This window comes from Aulonocara sp. 'chitande type north' Nkhata Bay, linkage group LG11, assembly GCF_057382095.1.
Source record: "Aulonocara sp. 'chitande type north' Nkhata Bay isolate Kocher_YH1m ecotype deep benthic linkage group LG11, A_spYH_male_GT1.1, whole genome shotgun sequence".
Taxonomy (NCBI): Eukaryota; Metazoa; Chordata; class Actinopteri; order Cichliformes; family Cichlidae; genus Aulonocara; species Aulonocara sp. 'chitande type north' Nkhata Bay.
The window spans coordinates 10318743-10342749 of NC_141354.1; the positions used below are offsets into that span (position 1 = coordinate 10318743).

The 24007-nt window shown below is 44.9% G+C and overlaps 2 protein-coding genes across 5 annotated transcripts in view; one reads left to right on the forward strand and one right to left on the reverse strand.

The window, feature by feature from the left end:
- The window catches only part of LOC147318527 (uncharacterized), a 28476-nt gene extending 26594 nt beyond the window's left edge, over window positions 1-1882 (forward strand). For both annotated transcript variants that reach the window (XM_086310509.1, XM_086310510.1), the window contains exons 9-11: window positions 403-485; window positions 629-725; window positions 834-1882. In XM_086310509.1, the coding sequence (XP_086166635.1) occupies window positions 403-485; window positions 629-725; window positions 834-1001 (348 nt within the window). In that variant the 3' untranslated portion in view covers window positions 1002-1882. The remainder of the gene's footprint in view (window positions 1-402; window positions 486-628; window positions 726-833) is intronic.
- A 340-nt stretch (window positions 1883-2222) lies between these two features.
- zfpm2a (zinc finger protein, FOG family member 2a) overlaps window positions 2223-24007 on the reverse strand; it is a 121511-nt gene continuing 99726 nt past the window's right edge. For all 3 annotated transcript variants that reach the window (XM_086310506.1, XM_086310507.1, XM_086310505.1), the window contains 3 exons: window positions 6522-6728; window positions 5695-5922; window positions 2223-5336 (listed from right to left, as the gene is read on the reverse strand). In XM_086310506.1, coding sequence (XP_086166632.1) covers window positions 2797-5336; window positions 5695-5922; window positions 6522-6728 — 2975 coding nt within the window. In that variant the 3' untranslated portion in view covers window positions 2223-2796. The remainder of the gene's footprint in view (window positions 5337-5694; window positions 5923-6521; window positions 6729-24007) is intronic.

Here is a 24007-nt window from a genome sequence, read left to right on the forward strand (position 1 = left end):
AAAACACAACTGAAGTTTTTGGGGAGATGATAACGTGACGAAAGTGCAGAACCGAAAAGTTAACAGTAAACAGCGAAGATGTATCCACAATATGTTAGGAAAACGTGATTTTAAAACTCCCATTGCCCTTTTCTCCCTCACAACATCGATGAACTCTCTGAACTTTTAAGCGTGCCTCAGTGCAAACCTACACTTTATTCCTTCTCTGTTTTTTTTCCATTTCCACTGTGTTTGTGTGTGTGTTTTATGTGCTTTGGCAGCGTTTTTCTATTTGTTGGTGTTTTCTTAAGTTGGAGTCCATTTGACCTCTCAGGGCTGCCGTACATTTCTGATAACTGTGGAAATTCTTTGTTTTTGTTAGCCTGTATTGATCTTTCATGGGTTTTTTTTCTGTTCCTACAGAAATACCTACAAAGTAACCCTGCGCACCAAAGTGCTGCTGTCGATGAGCATTACTTTCTGAATGAAAGTGCAGCTCAAGTAAGGTATGGTAAAGATATGTAGACGCTCTCCCCCCCCAGATTTTTCTGGATGGTTTTGCACATTTGCATGTGGAATTCAAAGTGAACTTCAAAAATATTAAACAAAATTATTATTCTGTTTTTTTTTTTCTTTTTTTCTTTCAAAGGGACATAACAAAGTTTAAGCCCCTCTCCAGCAGGACATCAGTGAGCGTGCTCACGGGGGACTCCTTTGACATGCAAATGCCAGAACACCTAAACCGAGTGAGTGCCTTTACTGTAACTGCACAACTTCATGCTGCATCATTAGGTCTGGTACAGTGACTGAACAATGCTCTAATAACATGGTAAATCATATTCCCCATGCACCAGATGGTAGCGAAGCTTCAAAAGAGGTTTCTGGAGGATTCCTACCCGTCGGCCAATCACATTCACATAAAAGGAGCAGACCGGCGAATGATCTACAAGAAGCCATCTGCCATCAGCCAGCACCTGAGGAAGCTAGTCAACCAACGACAAGCCAAGCAGCAGAGCGAGTGACCCGTGTCCAAAATGTAACTACACCCCAGACATGAATGGAGTAATAAGACAATCAAGTTACTTTTTTTTTTTTTTTTTATAAACATTTCTTTGCAGCAATCTGGAACGATTGTCTACACGTCTGCTAAGGTTCATCAAGCAGTCAATTTCAGAACACACTTTTTTGCAGAGCTCTGCTTCATTGGAAGCTTTTTAATTGAAGATAACTGGAGGGTATTCAATGTGATGAAGTATTTCCTGTCTTAGATTCATCTTATCTTTCAAGTTGTTATTTCAGGCTCTTCACCTGATTGGCCAGTACCAAAAAAATTAATACATTATTCCTTATCAATGCAAAGGCCACACACACGTCACCGCTCAACCGGATACCTTTTTTTTTTTTAATCTCACTTGGTTCTGTCTTAATATTCTGCCATGTTATAGCCACAAGGGAAGATACATGGAGTCCTCTTGCGCTGCTGCATCACTTCATTTTGTTACTCGCATATAGCTGACCTCCTGTTTTTTGGACTTTTTTTTTAAAACTGCAAATGTTTTTCAAAAATAAATCTTTATATATATATATATATATATATAAGTGTTTGTTTGTTTGTTTGTATAACACTGCAGTGATCTTATTTTCTGGTATAGATTCATGTGAAAGAAACACCAGAAAGCACTGGTTTATCCTGAGGATTTAAGTTTAATTATGACACCACATCAAAATAAAAATTTCCAACAGATCTGGAATTTAATTCCATCCATATACATGCATAGCAACAACGTTTTAAGAAACATTTTCTCCCATAATCAGGACATTGGAATGATCATTTTACATCAGTATCCCCCACTGACCTCCCAACCCATCTTGTTCGTCAGCAATAAACTTAATTCTTGTACAACTTGCTTTTTTTTTTTTTTCTCTTTTTGTTTTTAAATTCCCAATGGGGTTACAAATAATTATATGCACAGTCCCCATTTCGTAATACTGCTTTCAGTAATGTTCCCTCATTTACAAAGTATTGCATTGAGAGCAAAATTTGAAAAAGGGAGACCAAAGTGTATCATCAAACAGAAATACGAGTACTATACAAGAATGCTGCCATCCTCATGAAAACATCCACATCTGAGTTGAAGAAAAGAGACAGGGACAAACAGCCACATATGTATGCAAAGCCATGTGTATATGCCAAAATGTGAGATGCAGGGTTGTGCCAGGTGATCACCCCCACCCACCCCCCCAAAACGGCGGCTTTTTAAGGCTAACAAGTCATTAGTAGCAAACTGCAAGTGACATTTTGGCCATATACAGAAACTGGTACAGCAAATAAGAATACACAAGTGCCTCAGTAGCTATTTTTGTGTCTAAAATGCATCTCATTTTTGTATTGTCTATTGTTTCATTGAGCCTACATTACAGTGTAAACAATATGTGTGCTACACAAGAATGACTATACAATAACATTACAAACAACTCTGATATAAATTTCATTTTGAATTTAAATTAAGACCACTACTCCTATTAATACTGATTGTAAAATAAATTAATGTGAAAGTGGCACCAATATTATTCTTGATCCATTTTTCTTTTTCTTTTCTTATCTTTTTTTTTTAAACCAATGGTTTTGCATTTGTAAGTCTTAAAACGATGAAAGAAGAAGCTTCTCTTGATTGTCCACAAGCAGCGGTTAGCACTGCATGATGCACTATTCCAGACACAACAGTGTACCAAAAAAAAAGAAAGGAGGAAAAGTCAGTAAGGGGGGGAAGGTGTCGGGGGAAGGAGCGAGGGGGAGGATGAAGAACGTGTCTTCTCTTATTTTACATGCTCGGCAGCATGTGACGAACAGTAAAACTTCTTATGGGTAATAAAGTTTGACAGGTTGTTGAACTGGATGTCACAGAGGCGGCAGTACTTGCCGCTTCCGGAGCCGTTCACGCCCTTATTGGCTGTGGGCACCGCCTCCTCGTTTGGGGACTTGGAGGAAGGCGACATGTTCTCGTTGGAGTCGGTCTGATTTTCGGTGGCCCACGTCGGTGAGGGATTGGGGGGCTGGCTGTCTGGCTGGGGCTGGTTCTCTTGCTGCGGCGGTGCTGTGCCTGAACGCTCCTCGGACTTATGCCCCCCGTTGACAATGACCATGCCTCGGTTTTTGGGCAGGAGGGGAAGGGGTTCCTTGCCAGGGTGAGGGCAGCCGTTAGCAGCAGGCTGTGTGGCCTGCTCTCTGGTTGTTCCCGTCTCTCCTCCTCCAGCACCTCCTCCCCCATTAACACTTTGCTCCTGTTCACCGGTCTCTCCCTGCACCGCTGGCCCCCCGTAGTCAGTTGGTTTTATCCCAAAATACGGCGATATTTGCTCAGGACCTTTGACCTTCTTTATTGCTCCAGGGTAGAGGCAGTGGGGCAGAAACATATTCTTGCTGTCCTCTTTTGATGGGATGAGCTGGGGTTCAGCGAAAGACTTGAGACCCGGCACGGGCCCCAGGTGTGGAGGAAACATGCCTCCATTCTGCACCATCACCTTCCCGTTGCCATTCTTCTCACATTTGCCTGGGTTCTTATCGTAGACTTCATCCGGGTTACCGCTGCTTTCACTCTTCACATCTGGGAACATGGTCGTCTCCAGGCCGCCGCTCTCATTGTGCTGTTGTTGCTGTTGTGGCTGCTGCTGCTGTGCGGCAGTGGCGGCGGCCGTTGCGGGGCAAAAGTTCTGTTTGTGCGCCAGGTAGTTCTCCACTTTGTTAAAACTTATCTTGCACACTGCGCATTCATGATAGTCCAAAAGTCTTTTGGGAGAGCTACATGACTTGTCGGATACCGGCGAGCATTTTTTGCTAAGGTCAATGGGAGCGTCCAGCTCCTGTGGCTCCACGATGTTGCATTTGGGAGCCAGAACGGGTTTGGTGACAGTCAGAGATGCCTCCAGGTGTTTAGGTACCATACTTGGGAACATATCACAGCGGGGATGGAAGCGGTCTGAAAGGCTCTCTACAGCTTCCTGGGATGTGCAAGGGTTCATGGGAGGAACCCCAAGGAAACCTGGCTGACCCATAGGGGGCCTCTGGTGGTCCTGATCCGGGAGACACATCTCATACATCTTCCTGCGCTTACGACTCCTCATGGTTCTCTGCATGGAGGGCACCTTGTTGGTGGGCATGCGTTTCATGGGGGGATCATGACGAGTGGCGCAGTAGTACTGCTTGTGGACCATGTAGGTCTCGTGACGACTGAACGTGATATTACAGGCGTCGCAAGTCGTCTTGGTCGGATCGTTGTCACTTTCCACCAAACCTGTGCTGGGGCTCTTCCCCTCCATCTGCTTGTCATTCAGCCTCTCCTCAGCCCCAGTTGGCGTGGAGACCTTCTTCACCTGTCCTGCTAGATCCTTATCGGGGCCTTTAGCCCCAGCGTTGATCATGTCCAACACGCTGGAGTTCAGGCAAGCTGACTGCATGAGGTGGCTGTCAGCCTCCGACGGGTGGCAGCCGGCCAACATGCTAACAGAACTGTGACCGCTGTTGGGGCTGACCGCCTCGGGGACCTTATCCGAGAGGGCAGAGAAGTCGGGGGACTTGGCCATGTGCTGCCAGCGGCTGTTACAGTAGTGCTTTTTGTGGACCAAATAGTTGTCCAGGTTGCTGAAGGTGATATTGCATTCAAAACAGGTGGCCCCTTTGGGCATAAGAGGACTGTAGATGACAGGGGGGTAGCTGTTCCCTCCGTGGCGCAGCCTCCGGTGAACTAGCTCTGACATTTTAGCCAGAATCTCAGAAGCCTGCGGGACTACTGAAATGTCTTGGGAGAACGCAAACTGAGACAAGAAGGGGCCCATGGGAAATGTAGGCATGTTATGCTGCACAGGGGAGGAGGCCAGTCGGGGGCTGGAGGGCTCAGACTTGATCCTAGTGTAAGAAAAACTGGCTTTGCTGCCTGGGTGGGCCTCTCCCTTCTGAACAGACAGCATGGGCTTCTTCTCAGTCTTGTCAGCTTCCCCGTCTGTGCTGGTCTCCTTGTTGAGGGTCCCTTTGGGACTTCCGAGCAGAGCGTCCTTCCTGTTGGCCAGCTCAGTGCGGGCCTGCTGCTGCTGCTGCTGGAGGCTTTCCTCCGGCCCCCTGGGGGAGTGCTCTGTGCCGTTACCTTCCCTGTGAAGTTTGCTGCCGTGCCCATGTAAGTCCTGATGCTGTAAGAGTTCCCTGTGGCTCTGGAAGCTGATATGGCAGTGATTGCATCTGAAGGCCGCCTGTGACAGGTGAGACATGATGTGATGCTGGAATGTAATAAGAGAATCTGCCGTGTAGTTACAGATTGTGCATTTCAAGCTGGTGCCAGGAGGGAGGCTCTCTTCCATTTTGACACCTGTGAAGGAGATAAAAGGGAAAAATGCTCAGAATCTCGCTTCCCACTTCTCCTTTAGAGTTAACTGTAGAAACCATCAAACACTCATGCATTATGCCAAGCTTATTCCCATCCACTCTATTTTTTATGGCTCAAGGATAAACTGTCAACTATACCAGCTGACAGTACGATATGTATATTCCTCAAAATATATGACAGTTGGGGTTTTTTTCAAGCCAGCCTAAAGACCATGTGAATAAATGCAGGCTTTCATTTAATATTTAGTGAACTTTGGCTTTTGGGGGATCCATACATTAAAAAAAAAAAAAAAAAAAAAAAGATATCTGTTGCCTCTCTGACCCATGACCTTAATACTCACCACTGTGCGAGGTGCTCAAGTGCATTTCTAGGGCCCTGGGTCCGGAGAAGCTCTTATTGCACTGTGGAAAGGGACAGATACTGGGGGTCTGGTGTGGGCCACTGTCATTCTCCTCCACCACCGTCTCTGGCTCCCTCTGCCGCCCGCTGCAGTAGTACATGAGATGAGCCTGCAGGTTCCTCTCGCTCCTAAACCAGATTCCACATGCTTTGCAGGGGAAGATGTCCTCTGGAGAGGGGTGGGGAGACAGAAAGGGACAGAGGGGATGTGACATCAGGATACAAACAGCACTTTTATATTTACAGATAAAGGGCCTGCGCAAGCTCCTCTCATACGTCTACAGTCCTGCCTCTCAAAGCCTGCGTTAAAGGCTTTTCCACCAAATCCTCAGCTGCAGCATATCGCTGTGTTGCTACCAGTGGGTTGGTGCCCTTTCTCAAGGGCAAACAAGAACACTGGACCATCTGCTTACAGAAGCCTCCCTGTCGAGCTGAACCCAGATAGCCCTCGCTAAGTAAACAAACACACTATTTGCATGAGGCGTGTATTTTGCAATTAACACGTTAGTTCGAGCCTCAGTGTGTTTATGTGAACCCCCCCAAACTTGAAGGTCGATGGCTCTTATCTCCAGCGCAGAGACTCATCTGGGTTAATCTACGCCCGGGCGGAGACGACGCTCCTTGTTAAGCAGGTGACTGAGTGCAGGCTGTGGACTGGTGTGTGTGTGTGTGTGTGAGAGAGAGACAGAACAGAAGTGCGATTGTGCATGTCTAAACAAAAGCACATCTCGTTCCAGCTCCGGTGCCGGTGCATGTGCAGACACTCACTGTTGACGATGGCAGTGGGCAGGATGGAAGCCATGGCAGCCTGCTGCGGCAGGAGCTGGATGCTGTCCAGCAGCCTGGCTGGGTACATGCCCTCACTCAGAGACATGTGGTTCACCGGCTGCAGACGGGAGTCAAAGTCCACCGCAAACGCCACCAGCTCCTCGCCCTCCATCATGTTCTTGGTGGTAGTGCACCACAGTTGGCCACCTGGACAAAACAGGAGATAGAGGAGACGTTTAAACGCCTGATGCGAGGGAGGAGAGAGCGCCGTTTCGTGCGCGCGCGACTAATTCTGGTCTTAAATGTCAGAGCATTACGCAGAAGGAGAAATGGTAATTGCTTGCGCACAAGTCAAACACTTGAATGGGTGTTGCGTAACTGCGGAGCTTGAATGAATCATCCTGAAGTCTTGATAGTATTCTTAAATAACAAATCGTCAGAAATACAAAGGGTCAGGTCATCAAAATGACAAAAAAATAAACCAGAACGGAAAGTTCTTAGCAGGAACATGTGTTTTCTAAAGTCAGCGCCAATATTACTCTTGATAACTGTCAGCAAGCTGGCAGCAGTTTTTAGTGCGACAGTTTTTCTTTCTTTCTGCTGTATCAATGAAAACACTGAGATGTGTAGATTCTTCGCACTCTCCTGAAAGACACTCGCTTTTTTTAAATGTCATTTTTCAGCACCGTGAGCAGGGTGACTGTTTACGTTGGCGTGAGGGCACAAATCTCGCGTACTTTTATTTTCTCGATAATTTTGGTGAATATCCTTCATCTTTTTTTTTACTGCCACTCAAATTTCTTTCAAGGCTCCTGGCACTCATATCCAGAAGCAAAGTGCACCTCAGCTGGGCTAAACTGTAGTCTAGAGTGCTGTAGTCAGCTAGAACACTGAGACAGGGCCTCCATAATATTAGATTGTTGTGTTTTGGGATTAAACATTCCTCTGAAATCTTCTGAACATATTCATTAAGTCGGAGAAAGGGTGGGGTGGGGCGGTGTGCAGGAGGAAGCAGGGAGGGAGGGTGGCAGAGGGAGAGAGTGAAGGTTTTAGCTTAGATAATATTTATCTCAGCACATGACAGGCTTTTCAGCTGCACTTCATTTTCCATTGAAGAGATTAAAGTTTTTAATATGACTATTTACAGAAATCTGGCTGGGGAGATAACAACAAACTATGATACGCCGCCGCTAAATGGCAGAATTAGGACATTGTTTCTGAGGAAAGCTGGACAATTAATTAAAGCGTGCTGTTAGCTTTCAAAGATGTGCAAACATACCGACGGAGTGTCAGGCTGAGAAGGGGGGAGGCGGCGACGGGAGACATGTGATTTGAGCCCTGGCTGATGCGGAATAAAGAGAGTCCTGAGGAGAGGTGTGAAGGCAGGGGGACACTGCTATAGAAAGCCCCGGCACATGGGCAACACTGATTACTCATGTTTACACAAAACCTGTGAATCACCAGGTTTAAAACCGCCCTGCAGACACGGCGAAGGTGCAAGAAGGAGCAATCCACTTTTCTGTCTGTTTATTAGAGGCACGGCCACAGAGACGGAGCCGCCAAGTCTTTACGCCGCCACGGCACGCGTTACGTCCAAATCGCTGTTAAGTCTGCAGAATGAGGTGCCCCGTTATTTCAACAGGAAATTGAATATTTAAGATTTCGCATCACTGTCCTGATTAAAACCTCTCTAGCCCTCTCCTATCTGCTGGTGAAGCACTGGAAATTAGACCAGCACAAATGTGTCAAAGGACTGAAATGGTATTAAAATATGCTATCTCTCAAAGTCCCATTTGTGTGCACACTTCCCCTTCCCCTTGAGTGTGTGTGTGCATGGGCGCGTGCGTCCCAGCGCCACTTTAAAGAGCAGTGCTTATCTGTCGTCCAATCTGCTGTGACGAGACACACACTTCAGGCCGCTCCACTTCATCGTTTTGATTCTGTCATACCACACACTGCCTGGAGAGGCCCTTTGAATTTTTATCTCCTAATTAAAATAACAAAACTCCTCTCCACTGTCTGCCCAAGTTACCATCAAGGTAGATACAAACTGCCACTGACAATGGCGGTGGAATATATCGCAGCCATAGCCACAAAAAAAAAGTTTCTCTCCTCCGCGAGGATTCCTTAGTTCAAAAACGCGCTTACAAAGGGAATTACCAACGAGGCCTCGGCGCTCAGATACAAATCAGTGTTTTCTTGGGTGGGATGGGGAAGATCAATCAAAATCAAAGATGCTGTATGCTCTCTCAGCTGAAAATGAAGCAGATTATGTGGAGTCTGATGGAAATCTTTCGCCTTTTTTTTTTTTTAAAACTGCATTTTCATGGAGGAATATGCGCTCAGATTGCATCCCTTCAGCCAAGAATGCTACAGATCCATCTGTTGTGTGTGAGAATGCTGGGAGTGAGTTTTTTAGGACTGCATGTCCCAGTTTTAGTGAGCCGCACAAAACACAGAGGCAGCACTCTGCTCGTTCCACTCACTCACTCAACCAAGACAGGCTAGTAAGGTACATGAGCTCAGGCTGCAGGATTATAAGTGTAGTTTAAAGCATATTGTCATCAGAATGAGAACTGGAAACAAGCAGCTGCTTCCCCTCTGATTTTTGATTATTACAGCTCTACACGTTACGCATCTACATTCAGACTTGACATGCATCCTTTGCGTAGCTTTGTGTCACAAATCTGAAATTGATATGATTAAGTGTGCAGCCATAGCATCCTCACATAAACAAACATGCATGCGTATGCGTGCCCACGGTGCGGGCGCGCAGAGATGTGTGCATTCACAGAACGAGTGTGCAGAAACATGTCCGTTTCATGCACATATGGAGATACAAGGCTCTGAAAAGCGACTGCGTGGAGGCGTCAGGTGGGCAACAGACAAAAAACAAATACCCCATGAAGGAGCGCTCTCGAAAAATCCGTCATGCCCGTTTGCCTCTGATGGCCCTTTTCCGTGACAGGTGATTTAAATCACAGAAACACGGGGCGGGCCACCTATGCCCATGGTGCAATGGGAAATGAAAGAAAGGAAAGGAAAGCAGGGGTGGGGGTATGTGTGCGAGGGGGGTGGGAGTGAGGGTCAAGAGTTAAGAGTGAAAGACCAAAAGCGTTAAGTTGTGAAACTGGGGGAAAAAGGCTGGGAAAAGTGCAGCTTGTGATTTGCACTTGTTTGCCTGCTGTCTGCAGTGTGAGCTGCCTTTGTGCAGTGGCCAATGCAGTTGGAATGAAGGCTATTGTCTAAATCCTCCTGCAGAGCACCTGATAAAAGAATAAAGAACTATGACATATTCTAAAAACAATGGAGGAATTAAGGGGAGACAATAGGCCAGCTGCCTCATTAAAACAATCAAAAACGGCATCCTGTACGTAGTCCAGATAATTAAAAACCACTGCTTCCTACAGTCTCTCAATACCATATCCACCAGCTCACTGAGGCCCCGAGACTGTGGCTCTGCTGGCTAAATGCCCTCTCCCTTCTCTTCTCCTCTGTTTGATTAATGGTTTATTTGAACGCGCAGCTGAAGATGAACATATGAAGGAATTCATGAAACAAAAATTATAATGCAAACCCTTCTCTCCCCCCCACCCCTCTATAAGCACTCATAAACTAATCAAACGTCTCAGGATGAATCGCAGGCACTGGGGGCGTCTGTCCCCTCCCCTTTGCCTAAAGCCCTGAGAGATTTCAAAGTGCACGCATCACAGGGGCATTTTTTAATTTTCTCACTTTAAATGACTTTATAAGAAAAACGGATGTGTACAGTATCTGTGTGGATGGGTGGGTGTGTGTGTTGGGGGGTGGTGTTGGTAGAAGAGAATATGAGATACTTGAGCAGGAATTTTTTCAAATATTTTTCTTCCCCCCCTTTATTTTTCTTTTTTTTTGTGCACCCTGCAAACCGCTAACACCACCACCAGCGCCATATCTTAATGAAGTTGCAAACAAATCTCTCATGCCTCGTGCGAAAAGCTGAGAGACAACAAAGCAGCAGAAATAACAGAAGGGCCCGGATAATTAAACTGGCCTGAAGACAGGTATTCAAATGTTGGTGTGTAAACAGCACAACTCTTTAATAGTTTAGCTGTAAAATGCGTAGTTAAGCACATCAGCACTTGCCTCTCCCATCTGTCCAAACACATTACCGTTGCAGAGGCCATTACGGCACTGGAGTACAGTCCCGCTGCATACCAGCCTGTGTGTTATGGGAGGGGTTGAACGGTGCTTCTGGGAACACTAACGCCGGCCCGTCGGCATTATCTGAATGCATCGTGGGGTCATGTGTTACAAAGAAACACTGCAGGTGAAGAAATGGCCGAGCTTGAAAGGGAGATCTGTGAGGTATACTTGTGCCGAAGTGCTTGCTGATCCCATTATGTTGTAGAAAAGAGCAAAAGGTTAAAATATCTAATTCTAGATAGCAAAAAAAGACAAGAAAAAAAGATGTTCCTTTGTCAAGAATGATGTTGTGGAGACTTCTTTTTTCTTTTTTTCCCTCGGCTTCTTAAAGTGCTCGTCTCCGTCTGTTGGCTCTGCGCTAACTGCTGGTCTTAATTGTGAAGTGAGGCCAGTGGTGCCTGAAGCCACAGAGAGGGTTGTAATTAAAGACCTCTACTCTTCTTGTCTTTAAATCAGCTCCGACTCCTCCTGGTCAAATGGGAACAAGCTGCTTGCACCTACGAATATCAAGTAGCTGTGCACCGTTAGTCACCGCTTCTTCTTCTTCTTTTTAGCTTTCACAAAGCTCCAATCAGAGAAGGAGTGAATTACAACCTGACACAATAAACAACTTCCTCCCTACCCGCCAACCCAACGGATCCGGTGGAAATACTAATACGTGGATGAATAATATCTGTATCTGCACCTGACGAGCGGACCCGATGGTGCCGTGACAAACGCTAAACACATCCTCCTCGTGAATACCAGAGGTGGGACCAAGTCATTGTTTTGCAAGTCTCAAGTAAGTCTCAAGTCTTTATCCTCAAGTCACAAGTCAAGTCTCAAGTAATGTCAGGCAAGTCAGAGTCGAGTCTCAAGTCACTGGTGTAAAAGTCTGAGTCAAGTCACAAGTCTGAAACTTTGAATTTCAAGTCCTTTCGAGTCTTTAAAAAAAAACGAAAAAATAATGTTGCAGTTATGCTAAATGTAAATATTAGACCATGTAATTTTAAAATCTGTGTTTTTCTCAACACATGACAAAATAGTGAACTTAGAAAATATACACAAATTGTGAAATTGCACCTCTTTAAAATGCAGCTCAATTAAACCTAGCTCCAAGAATAATTTTCACCGACAGTTCTGAGATAAGCTGCATGTTATTCTTGGATGCGGTTGTAGGACCAGCTTTAAAATCGCATGACAAAAATATCATACATATTAAAAAAAAACTGCATCACCAACGTAGTCTGGACAACATTTGCTAGTTAGATGAAGTCAGCTATCTCATCGTAGCATATTTATATGCATATTTATAATCATACGGTTCTTGGAGTGAGTGCATACACTCATGAAGTTTAGTAACTTCCGGTCACTGCAACAAGCCCAGGTACAGTTTACCGACGGATGGGTACAGGACCTTGAAATGCACCGTGTAGAACGAAAGACCATCGTACGTATCATAAGTTTACCAGTCTCACAAATTGTCGTCATAAATACACATTCATTAACCGTTTATTAATAGGACCTTTGAGCTCAATGGTAATTAATTAGTAGTGGAAATAATTTCTGGTACCCATCACAGAAATGTAGCAGTGACAACAATATTGTATGCTGTAATCGTACTGGGCAATTAGTGATACAAAAAACCTGTTTTATCCTGTGAATAAAAGTATATGTTTTTGTCAATGTACCATAATAACAGAAGCGAAACGCAAAATTGTGTCAGGACAATTCACTATTTATGCACAATAAATAAAGGAGCATAGCGCGACAATTTCTGTTCTTGCTTGTAACCTATATCACCAATTATGTTATGAAAATGACGTATTAACTACTAAAAAACACTGACCTTCGTGTAAATGCTTGGAGCAGACTAACCTGTGAGCTGGAGTGTTCTGGGACGTTATATTTGATCTTTGAATGGCTGCAATCCAGGCCATCCATCACGTCTTTGTTACTTCGGAAACATGGCTTGAACAATTTCTCTTCAACGACGTAATCCGATAACAACCGATCTCTTTACCCGTCGGCTTCCCGTGGCTGTCATGCGACCGGCTATTGTAGTTAATAATACAACAGCTTCTTGACATTTTTGTGTTTCTTTTTATCGCTGTGTGACTGATTTTAATTGAAAGCCTGCGTGCGCTAGTACCGCTTGCCACGAGTTCCCAGAATCATTTGCGGTTCTACCCGTGAATGACGTCACATTTTCAATCTCTATATAATATGCATGTTAAATTTTATATTTGGGGTGAAATATCAAGTCTTTTCAAGTAAACCGGTTCAAGTCCAATTCAAGTCCCAAGTCATTGGTGTAAAAGTCCAAGTCAAGTCACAAGTCTTAGAACATTTTTTCAAGTCAAGTCTAAAGTCATAAAATTAATGACTCGAGTCTGACTCGAGTCCAAGTCATGTGACTCGAGTCCACACCTCTGGTGAATACTGGTAAATATTTGGACTGTTTCTGGATCACCAGAGTCGAGCACATTAGGATGACTCACGGCTGTCAAACCAGCCGTCACAGTCCCCCGAGCCAGAGCGAGCCGGCGGCAAGAAAGGAAAGCGCTGAGCTTGGACCCGAGCTGGAACATCATTCGCGGGTCAAACAAGCTTACTATTATTGACGGTACACTAAACTAGAATTAGCTGACTCTACTATTATTTCACGAGGCTCTGACACAGATTGACTCTCCCTCCCTTTCACTCTCTGCTTCCTCCAATCCTGTTCATGCTTGCTCTCTGCCACTAGGAGGCACTCTTCTCCTGCTCAAGCTTGCAGTCCTTGGATGATTTTTTTTTTTTTTTTTTTGCCACGATGATGCAGAGATGCCTCAGACATGGCAGGGCAAGCACAGATGCCAGTCTGCCTATACATCCTTGCAGGTAGGTGCTAAAGATTTTACTCTCACAAAGAAAAAAAAGGCGTTTGGCTCAAAAGGAATCCGCCCGACCTCATTTCTATTCGATCTGTGGCTGAATATTGGGTGTGCGCAGGGCTATGTTTCATGTTTCTCACTCTTTTCTTTATTTAAATGTGTGCGTGCGTGTGTTGTTGCCACATTTCTGCAATTGCATGAGTGGTTTAGTCACTTTTCAACATGTTTTATATTAAAATATATATTAAAATTCAGAAGTCTGGCAGGAAGACAGTGTCCTTTTTTCCAGGGTAATAATAAATGTTGTTCAGTAAATATGTGTTTACAGAGCCCTGACTTGAGCCTGACCCCCCCACCCCCACCAAACACACACCTCTCTGTCTGTCTGTCTCTCTTCCTCAAGATTTTTCCTCTCGTTCTGCACTACTACAGTGTCTGGACTAATTTTAGTATCAAGTGTTTTTTTTTTTTCCAGATATAGCCGGTACCGAGAGCTCATGGATGGCCTTGAGCGAATGGCACGAGGGTCAGAATCCACAAATTAAAAAGTCCTCCCAGGGGAGCCTCACACACGCCGCTCTCTACTGTATACATTCACAGGCAACAAAGACATAAAAGCTGAAGAAGAAGGAGCAACGTCTTTCAACACACACGTTTATCAAGTCTTTGAAAAAAAATATATAAAAAAATGATGCAACGATGTGATTCAGCAAATGTTTCACAGAGCAAGAATTAAATGTTTCACTTTGAAATTAAAAGACATTTCCGTGGCTGGTCTCCGGAGATTTGTGTAGTTTTTCCCCTTTTTTTGTTAAGCACAGTGAGAACGATACTGGCTGGCAGGGGGATGTTTGCCTGGTAATGGTGTTGTAATCATTTTTGAGGGAGAAGAAAATAGAAATGTGAATTAGCAGCTATTTTTGCTCCATTAGGGTGCTATGACGGAGCCCGACTATTTCAATTTCAGATTTATTTATTTTCTAATGAAATGTATTAAATTATAGGAGGAATTACCCGCACGTCAACCGCTTTGCTGTTCGCTCTCTCTTTTTTTGTTGTTTTTTATTTTAAAAAGAAAGATGCACAAAAACATTTGGATGCGTTTCTGTTTTTCCAAACAAATTAAACCTTCTCCCACGAGCACGAAATTTCTACTGAGGACGTTTTAAGCTTCCGGATCTCTGTGCTGTCAGTCTGAAACAATACACAGCCACATTCCTGCAGTACAAAGCTCGCTCTCTCCCTCATTAGCTGCCACACACACACACAGTCAGCTTTCTCCTCGTCCGCAGTAAAGTGGAGTAGACTATTAAAGGAAAAGCTCTGACTGGCTCCTCTCTCCGCTCTGCTTTATTCTTTATTTGGACAGGTTTGTCCCATTGAGCACTCTATTAGCTCTCCTTCTCTGCGGGTAGTGCTGCCTGTGTCCTGGTTGTGGCCAGTCGACATGTGTTTACTGCGGCCCCCGCTGCGGCGGCAGGCTGGTTGGGGGCCCGTCCTGACCAAGCCCTGCTAATGGGACCAGAAGACCCCTCGTGACAGGACACCGCGGCAGACTCTACCCCTCCCTTCCCTCCAGCTGCGGCCCCGTGGCCCGTGTCCCCCTACCCATCATGCCTCGGCGGGAGCAGGTGAACGGCGCGGGGCCAACGGCGACGCGTTTGGTTTTCCTGGGAGAGCAACGCGCCATCGCCATGCGCCTCAGTGGTTCCTCCAACATGGCTCCGGCCCTACGCCACATGGGCTGCCTGGCCAGTCTGCATTTGTGTGGGTGTATGTGTGTGCGCGCGTGATTGTGTGTGTGTATTTGTGGTGTATGGTGGATGCCAGCCCTAATGCAAATGCTTGCCGTTTAAAAAAATGGGAGCCTCTCTCCTCCTCTGTCTCTCCTATTTGGAAAGGTCTATTTTGGCCTTCTGGTGCTGGCAGTTATTTTTTTCCTCTCCAGAAGGACAGAGAGCCAGAAAGATGCACCTGTCATCCTTTTTGGAATTCAACATTTATTGATCTGGTCACGAGGAACGGAATTTATAGAGTTATGTGTTTTGTTTTTTTCTTCCTTTACGAACACCAACCGATTTCTGCCTTAAAAATGTGCTTGTTTTATTTGCAAAGCCAGCCTTATTTACAAGCACGCTCATTTGGTATTCACAGGACAAGCGATGCACGCGCGCACGCGCTCTGACACGCACACCAGTCACTCGTGCAGCATCCCAGCATGCCCTCCATCTCTGCACCCCGGTAATTCTACATATTGCTTAAAGTATGTGCTAATTAAATTTTCTGACGGTTTTTGCGAGAGAAATAAATAATCTGCGGCTAAAAGGCCTAATTGCGTTTGTCACATTGTGTCTCGGTGGCTAGTGCATCGGGAGCACAGCCGCTGCCCTTGCTCATTGCCATTCTGTCGTCCTGGCAAGCCCCCTCTCTGCCCCAGGTATCACCACGCGGCCATCTGGAGCCGACATCTGTCTCTCTATTGATCACAAGGGTTTAGCACTTGATCAAACAGACTGCGACAGGAAATTGCTCTTTTCCCCACAGAAAAGGCCAATCGCCTGCGTGAGGGTAATAGAGTGGAACTGAGATGCAGCACCGGCGCGGTGGGCAGGCAGGCACAGGCGCAGCCGGGCAGGCAGCGGCACGGCGGTGTCGGCCGCTGTGGAGGTGGCAGGGGATGGCACGGACACTAAAGTCCACTGCCACGCTTACCAGCGCCACGTTTCTAACCTCTCTGCTAATGCAACAGCAGCATTAAGAGAGCAAAAGAAATAGAACAGAACACGTGCACGCAGGCGATGACACCATCACCTCCGATTAAAAGAAGCCGCCGTACTGTGAGCGGATCACTCAGGTAACCCAACAGCTGTCTGAAAGTGTTGGAAAAGCTGAAATATGCTATGTGATAAGTACGCCAGATGGTGAGAAATTAATGCATTTATTTCCCGAGGAGGAAAAAAAGCAAAACAGAAACTAACTCTGTTTACTTTGTCATTAACACCAGGGCTGTCAGTTTTCATTGGAATTAAAACGGACGACGAGCAGGGTGGCAATGTTCAAACACTGTGTGTTTAGCATGTAACCGAGCACCCCCGGTGGAAGGCTCCAACAGAGGGAAATCCCTGACAAGGACTGGAGTTGTCTCTTGCTCGCTGGTATCCCCGGTGGAGTTCAACACACTATTAGTGCCTGGAGGTGCACAGTTAGCTGAGGCTGTGGTCCACATCTAAAAAAAATTAAATAAATAAAATATTGTGGCTCCTCTCTTTTCGGGCATGCTTTCGAGGCACTCACTGTAACAACATGTTTAGCAAGTATGGACAATTTGATACTGAAGGTGACATTTATTCAGCATTGTAGGAAATATTTAATTGTTCCTGCAGAGAGCGAGATATGTTTCCCCTTGCCTACAGTGCTGGGATTGTCCTTTTGGAATATGATGCAAATTCGGGATGAAGCAACTAATTCCTTCCTTGCACCCCTGTGCACTCACCCCCTCCCAGCCACCCCCACCTCAACTCAATCCTCCGCCAGCCTCCATTCCTCCCCCAGACACGAGGATTCTGATTAATCGTGTGACCGCCCCTCGTTTTGCATTTTTTACACAATCTCACGGCGCCACGGTGAGATGTGCGAGGTGGTTTCGCCACTTTTTTGGCAAGCTGAAAAAAGACGTAGCCCAAGGAAGAACAAGTCGAAAGTATGAAGGGGGGGGGGGAGGGGGGGAGAAAAAAAATATGACCAGGGGACGTGATAAAAAATTATCAGCCAGTGTGTTTTCCTGTTTGGTTTTAATCTACATTTAATTAAATTCTTATCTGCTGTGTGCTTATGGCTGCATTTGAATGGCGAGGCTGCATTCATTATGAATGGTAAAATTGAACTCAGTACATTGTGTGTGGCCCAATAAAGAAACAAGACTCTTATTGCAGTGCATGCACAAGCTCCGACAGACATGCGGAAAAAATAAGTCAATTAAGATCGGTCTTTAAATTACCGCTGTATCAAAACAAGGGGCGGGAGTATGCTCCATAATAGAATCCTGACAGGGGGAGAGAGAGCACGGTCGACTGTTGTTAATATACATCCCATTTGATACAGCCAATTGTATTAGTCTGTTTATGGAATACACACAGTTGATGCGCAGTAGATTTACTACTCTATCATGATAGTTCATAATTGACGGGGGTGGGCGGGTCTGTGAATACAGAGGTCACTTTAAGAAAGAAACTGTGTCAGCAGTATGACGAGACTTCCTCGTAAAGATCCTGCTGGTTTATCTGAATGTGAGAGGTCAACAGCAAAGGTCAACGACAGAATATGTAGACAATATGAGGGACGCAGTAGATACCAAAGAGTCAAATCCAAGGCAATAGAGAGAGAAGATTGTAATACTACTGACAAAAAACACAGGGCTTATAATGGGCGGGCGGCACTTTATAAGCTAAGAACAATATCCCAGCGGCAGCACCCCGGAAAAACACCCTGAGCCGATGCTACAAAGTTGGGCCCCGCAAAATCCCTAAATCTTCTCTTTTGCTTATTCCAAGCAGCGTGGGGGGTGGGCGGGTGGTTCAGGGAAGCTCCCTGCTGCCTGCCCGTGTTTACAGAGCCGTTCTCATCTCTAGGCCTTGCTCATCCATGGCACTGACACACGGTGTCGACATGATTAGGGGTCTGCCTTTGCGTAGGGCTGCGTTTGTACGTGTGTGTGCGCGCGGGGGGTGGTGGTGGTTGGAGGATCGGCAGATGAATGACTGGTGCATCGGAGAGGGATCACAGCAGATAATCGCTCCCGACTGCTGCGCCGGAGCTCTCAGATCTGGTCTTTAAAATAATGTTCGGAGTCAAGTCTCTCCAAAACCCCTCCCTCCCCGCCTCTCGCAGGTTATCTTACGCATTTTATGTTTGCTGTTTAAATCTTAACGGGGACACGAGCAGCAAGGGAGAGCAAATATGTCTGGAGTTGGAGGAAGCGGAGTGGAAATGTTATTGCGGGGGGTTGGGTGGGGTGGGGTTAAGATTAGCCTTAGCAAGGGGCCGAGGAGATGAAACTCCTCTCTCCATTCGGACGGCTTTCACACTTCTCGCGAAAAGCTCGGAATGTTTTGAATTTAACCTTGGAAGGGCCGGGGTGTCTGCGCGAAGCACGGCGAGGATAATGAATCTGACCTCTCGCTTAAGAGTGATATCATCCGAAGGCTTTCAGTCAAACGCGAAGACAAACACCAAATCTCCTTAAGTGCATTTAAATACAGACCACCAGCAGTACTCAAGACAGTGTGAACACAGCGCAACATAAATTCCAATATCATAAATACTCCTATCACACAAACAGAGGTGCCATAAAGCACGGCTGCCCGTGTCTGGGACTATAAACCTCTGGCGTTACTCATAGGGAGTAAACACACATGCACAATTTACTGCACAAGACCCCCCCCCCCCCTCCACCCGCACCTCCCCACCTTTGTTTATCTTTTAAATAAGCACACTTTATCACCCTCCTGCATAAGCAAATTGCATGCAATGTGTGTTGTTTTAACATGTGATACGCTGTCCAGAAGATTCATTTCTCCCGACAAATTCAATTGTCTTTGCAATATCCTGCTGCCATAGGCATCAGGCCCCATCACCTGTTCGTTATCACTGGGCGTCCTGTTCGGGAGCTCTTGAAACGGTGCCATGGCATTGACTCTCAGTTTAAACAGCAGGTCTCTGAACTTCTCACGGTTGATGGCGGAGGCTGGAAAATTACGCTAACAACTAATTAACATCATAAAGAGCGTTTAAATGGACGGACGACACCTGCAACCTTCATTTGCACACGCTGACGCCGAATTACCTGTGTTTTTATTTTTTGCAGATAACGCGAGCATTTTTTTTTAAAAACTACCTTTTCGAATATTCATTTTTTTTGTGTGCGGCTGGTTTTAGAGTTGGCACTGACATCCCTTTTTTGCTATGTACTGTAAAAAGAAAAGAAAAAAAAGCCACTGGGCCAAAAATAATAATTGTCAAAACAGAGTGTTGGCAGAATTACTAAAGCTGTTTTTATTCTTCTCCCTCTATGAGTTTGTGTGCACCTTAAAAAAAGCTGCCATATTCTGTGCCTGAAATAACACATTCCATTTCTAATTTCTATTTGAATATAAAATATTTCCAGGCAGCAGACATGGACCTCCAGTTACTGGTCCGAATAACAAAGTGCTGCCTGTCAGTCTGAGACACTTTGCTGGCTGGCTGAACTAAGCTGGTTTAGACTGACAAGGCTTCAACGGTGGCAGCCTCAGCTTCCACTGGCAGGCCTCTGGAGTCCCTCCTCACTCCGGCTCCCCAGCCTCAGAGTCTTTCACTGGCGGTGGCCACAATACAGTCAAGTATCCGTGTTCTTTGAAACCGCTCTCCCTGTGTCTTCCCTTCAAAGGTTTGAAGCAGGACGGTAATGCACTCACACCTCATTACAGAGCCACATTATGGACTACAGCAGTAATACGCCTTTAATCTTCTCCAAATCGTTATAAATGTCAAGTTGGGGCCAGGGACTTCCCAGTCTACTGCACCAATGGCTTAGCCTGCTATCCCCCTCTTTTCCGTATTAGCTATAGCCAGAGTATTACATTCACTGCCAGATCCCCTGAAACTTTCAACTCTTTTGTTCCAACATTCAATGCACCATTAACATACCCTTTGAAATTGTCTCTTACCACCCGCCTCCCCCCCCCCCCCCCCAAAAAGGCCCCAAACAGCTAAATATGAAAACAGTCGATACCCCTACCCCGCCACATACACCTCCCGTACCTCCCCCTTCTTTTCCTCAGCCTCTCCTAATGAGACGCAACATCCCCGTCTCTCCACTGAAGGATGCAGACTTTCCGTGTGATAGAGAGACTGCGGCTGTTTATTAATAATGAATTTGGATGTTTTGCGCGCGGAATGTTATCAGCGTGCACACAATCCCACCAATAGTTTGCCCTGATGGGGTAGCTGGGTTCCTCATTAGCAGAACATATTTAATCCAGAAGTTTCTTATCAAATGTCACACCTGCATCTCTAAATGGCATTTTCACATTCATTCGCCTGTATTTGGGAGATGAGGCTCCAAGGTGCTTTGCAGAGATTAAGAAGGAGAGAGAGTGCAAGCTTATTTTATCATTTAGCGGGTCTGGAAGGAATCCAAGGAGTTTTTGTCTTGTTGTTGTAATTAGAAAGCCTTTTAAGTGATAACGCCTGCATAGGAATATGAATATGTAGCGATCAGGCCAGTCCCCCCCCCCCCCACCTCCTCCCCCTCCCCCCTCCTCATTTCTCTCTCTCTCTCTCTCTTTTCCTGTGTCTCTCTCCCCCCACTCTCTTTCTTAGCTTTTTAAATTGTTGAATGCTGAGTTTTTGTTCTATGTACAGCACGGATTAACTCGGAGGCTTCAGAAGTTTAATGAAAGACTTGAAAGTGCACGCTTTTTCTTGTTTCTTGACTGCGACAGCGGTTCTTTTTCCTGTGCAAGAGCGGACATGACATTAGTGCATTTTTTGGTTTTGTTTTTATACCTAAAAGCGTAAAAAGGGTGGACATCGCTCTCCTTGAGGACACATTTCAGCAGCGGGACTTGAGAAAACCCCGCTGCATGGCAATATAAAAAGCCGAACCTGTATTTTCTGACATCCGTCCAGAATTAAAAGAGCATTTTAATAAAATGCGCTACAGTTCTGGTGAGTGTCAAGAGGAATAACGGCCCTCAGACCCGTTTTATTTTTCTTCAGTGGAGAATTGAACACTCCCTGTGAAAAAAGCTCAGATGTTTAACTTTTTTTTTTGTTACAATGCTCCTCTGCAGCGTTACAAAAATGAAGCAGGTCGCTCAGTAGTGGCATTTTAGTCCCTGTGTATATCCAGAAAAGCTGCTGCAGCTAACCACTGGGCCAGAGATAAGTGCAAAACTGAGAAGTATTGATCCAGTAATAGTGGTTCACGCTTTGACTCTGACACCTTAACCCTGCAGACATAATGTCATAGCCTCTTATCCTTTCCTCTTAACACAACCTGTCTATCTCCCACAAGCTGTCAGCTCTAGTAATACGCTTCTCAAAAGCTCCCCTAAATCACTGAAATCATTGCACTTTCAGACATTATTTATTTTCCCGCCTCTTAAAAGTGAGGCATGATTTACAGTTCAGTAAAAGGTTGCCCCCCCCCCCTCTCTCTCGTCCTCCATTTCCCATTAGACCTGCTAGCACTTTCTGTTGAGGTAATTCCATTTCTACCATTGTAAGAGCTGCTACATAGCAATTACTATGTTAGGTCTGTGTAATTGTGTTGGCTTACAGCGCATGACAAATACAGTGGAGCTAGACCCGGCATAGTGATCCCACATGTGTGCTGGTTTAGACGTTTTCATTAATTGAAAGCGTCACTGTGTAACAGTGCAGTATTACACTCTGGCAGGTATGAAAGTCTAATACAGCTTAATTACTCTGCAGCTAAATATGTATTTGTGGGGATCCCTTATGTGGGGCTTTTTATCTGTTACAAATCACAAGTTTAAACCACTGGAGGGTGGGAGAGATAATTAGTGAGGGTTTAAGCACCTAGAATTCTAATAGAAAAATGCTCGAATGAATCCAAACATCTCTCTGACATACAAAACGCTGGAAATAATCAGACGTTTTGCCTGAACTTTATTTATTTATTTTTATCGATATGTTTTATAAGCTTGCCATGAGAGCGGCCTCGGCCATCGCTGAAGGATGCCAAACGTTGACATTATATGCAAATTGTGTTTATTATCTCACAGGCAGCACAGATCCTGCCTTGGTTGGGGCTGGTGCAGCCCACAGCAACTTCCAAGCAAGGTTTATGCACAAGGGTTTCTAATTAGCTCTCTGAGGGCCGCAGCTAGAGCCACACTTTCCACAACAGCCGTTGGGAAGTTGAACACTAACTTGGAGGGCTCCATATGTTGCCCAGGAGGCCTGAGAGACAGACTGATTCTGTGTTTTTCACGTCAGGGAGCCACTACGTTCCAGAACAGAGCTTTTCTCTCTCCTGTACATAGAGATGGAAAAGTTGCCAAACCAATGAGCGGCATTCATCATTAGTTGCATGTCTTTGGGCAGTTATCATTTAAAATGAATCGCTTCAAATATGACGCCCTTAACACACAGGAAATCAATTCAAACAATGATAGCAGGAGACGCCAAACACATGCATGGAAACGTGATTTTTAGAAAAGCTCTCTAATGGTGGTTGTATAAAGGCTTTCATTCAGAACCGAACCCTGTATACACATGAATGAAGAAGTCACTGTATGCATCGTACGTATTACCTGCCGGTCACGAGGAAGGAGCTGGGACAAACCTTTTTAATATTAATCAAACACAATGGTGCATAAAATAACCATGAAATCATCGCAATATGCTTTAGATCTGGGGTGAGAAACATAAGGACCAGAGACCAAAGTCGGCCTGGCAAAGACTCCCTCTGGCCGACTTTTTTTTAACTTTAAATAAACAATTAAATGTATACTACTGTTTTTTACAGCAGTTCCACAGTAAAAAAAAAAAAACCTAAATAAATCTGTGAATTAACAAATTTTTTTTGTTAATTCACAGATTTGTATTTACAGTCTGCACAATGAGCTACCAGAACTTTCTCTGTAATTTTAGGCATTTGTTTCTTACAAGTTAAATTCAAAGAGTGACGCTGACACATTTCTTTGATTTACTTTCTTTATCACACAAAAAAACTGATATATTCTGTTGAAATTGCACTTCTTTTTCTTATATTAAGACATTTCAGTGATTAAATGTGGAGTTAAACTTCTTCGCACTGACAGACTGGTCCGGCCCCTCTTAAGATTAATGGGTAAAATGAGTTTGACATGCCGGCTTTAGATGTTGCAGTTATAGCAGTATTACATTGCAAGCTCTTAAAATGATGGAAAACATCAGTGATCTGATACATTTTAACCTATTTTATTTATGTTGCCTTTTTATTTATGCATATGTGATTATAGCTGATTACTGTAAATAATTAAGAGCAAGCTACTGTAGATTTTACTGTATATTATGTGAATTTTCTTTGAGACACACTGATATAATTAATCAAGTGATTAATTTAGAGGCGTTATTATGAGGTTCACCTTTGTGCAACAAAGGTAATATTTTTTCCCCTTACGAATAAAAAGTATGAAAACTCTCCATTTGACAAACCTTAGAGATCTATTTTATGCTAACAGCTCACTCTGGATGTGCCCATTTAAAGGTGCAGTTAGAGTATATCCATTTAAAATCAGTATCTCATAAACTTTAGCCAATCTTCATCTCCAGGTACCCACTCAGCTTCCATTACAAGGCTCTGATGATCTTATATCTCCTTCAAAAGATGATTTTCAGCGAAGAGGACGGTTCGCCCTCCCTCCCTACTCTCTCTTTTCTGAATTGCCATCTCAG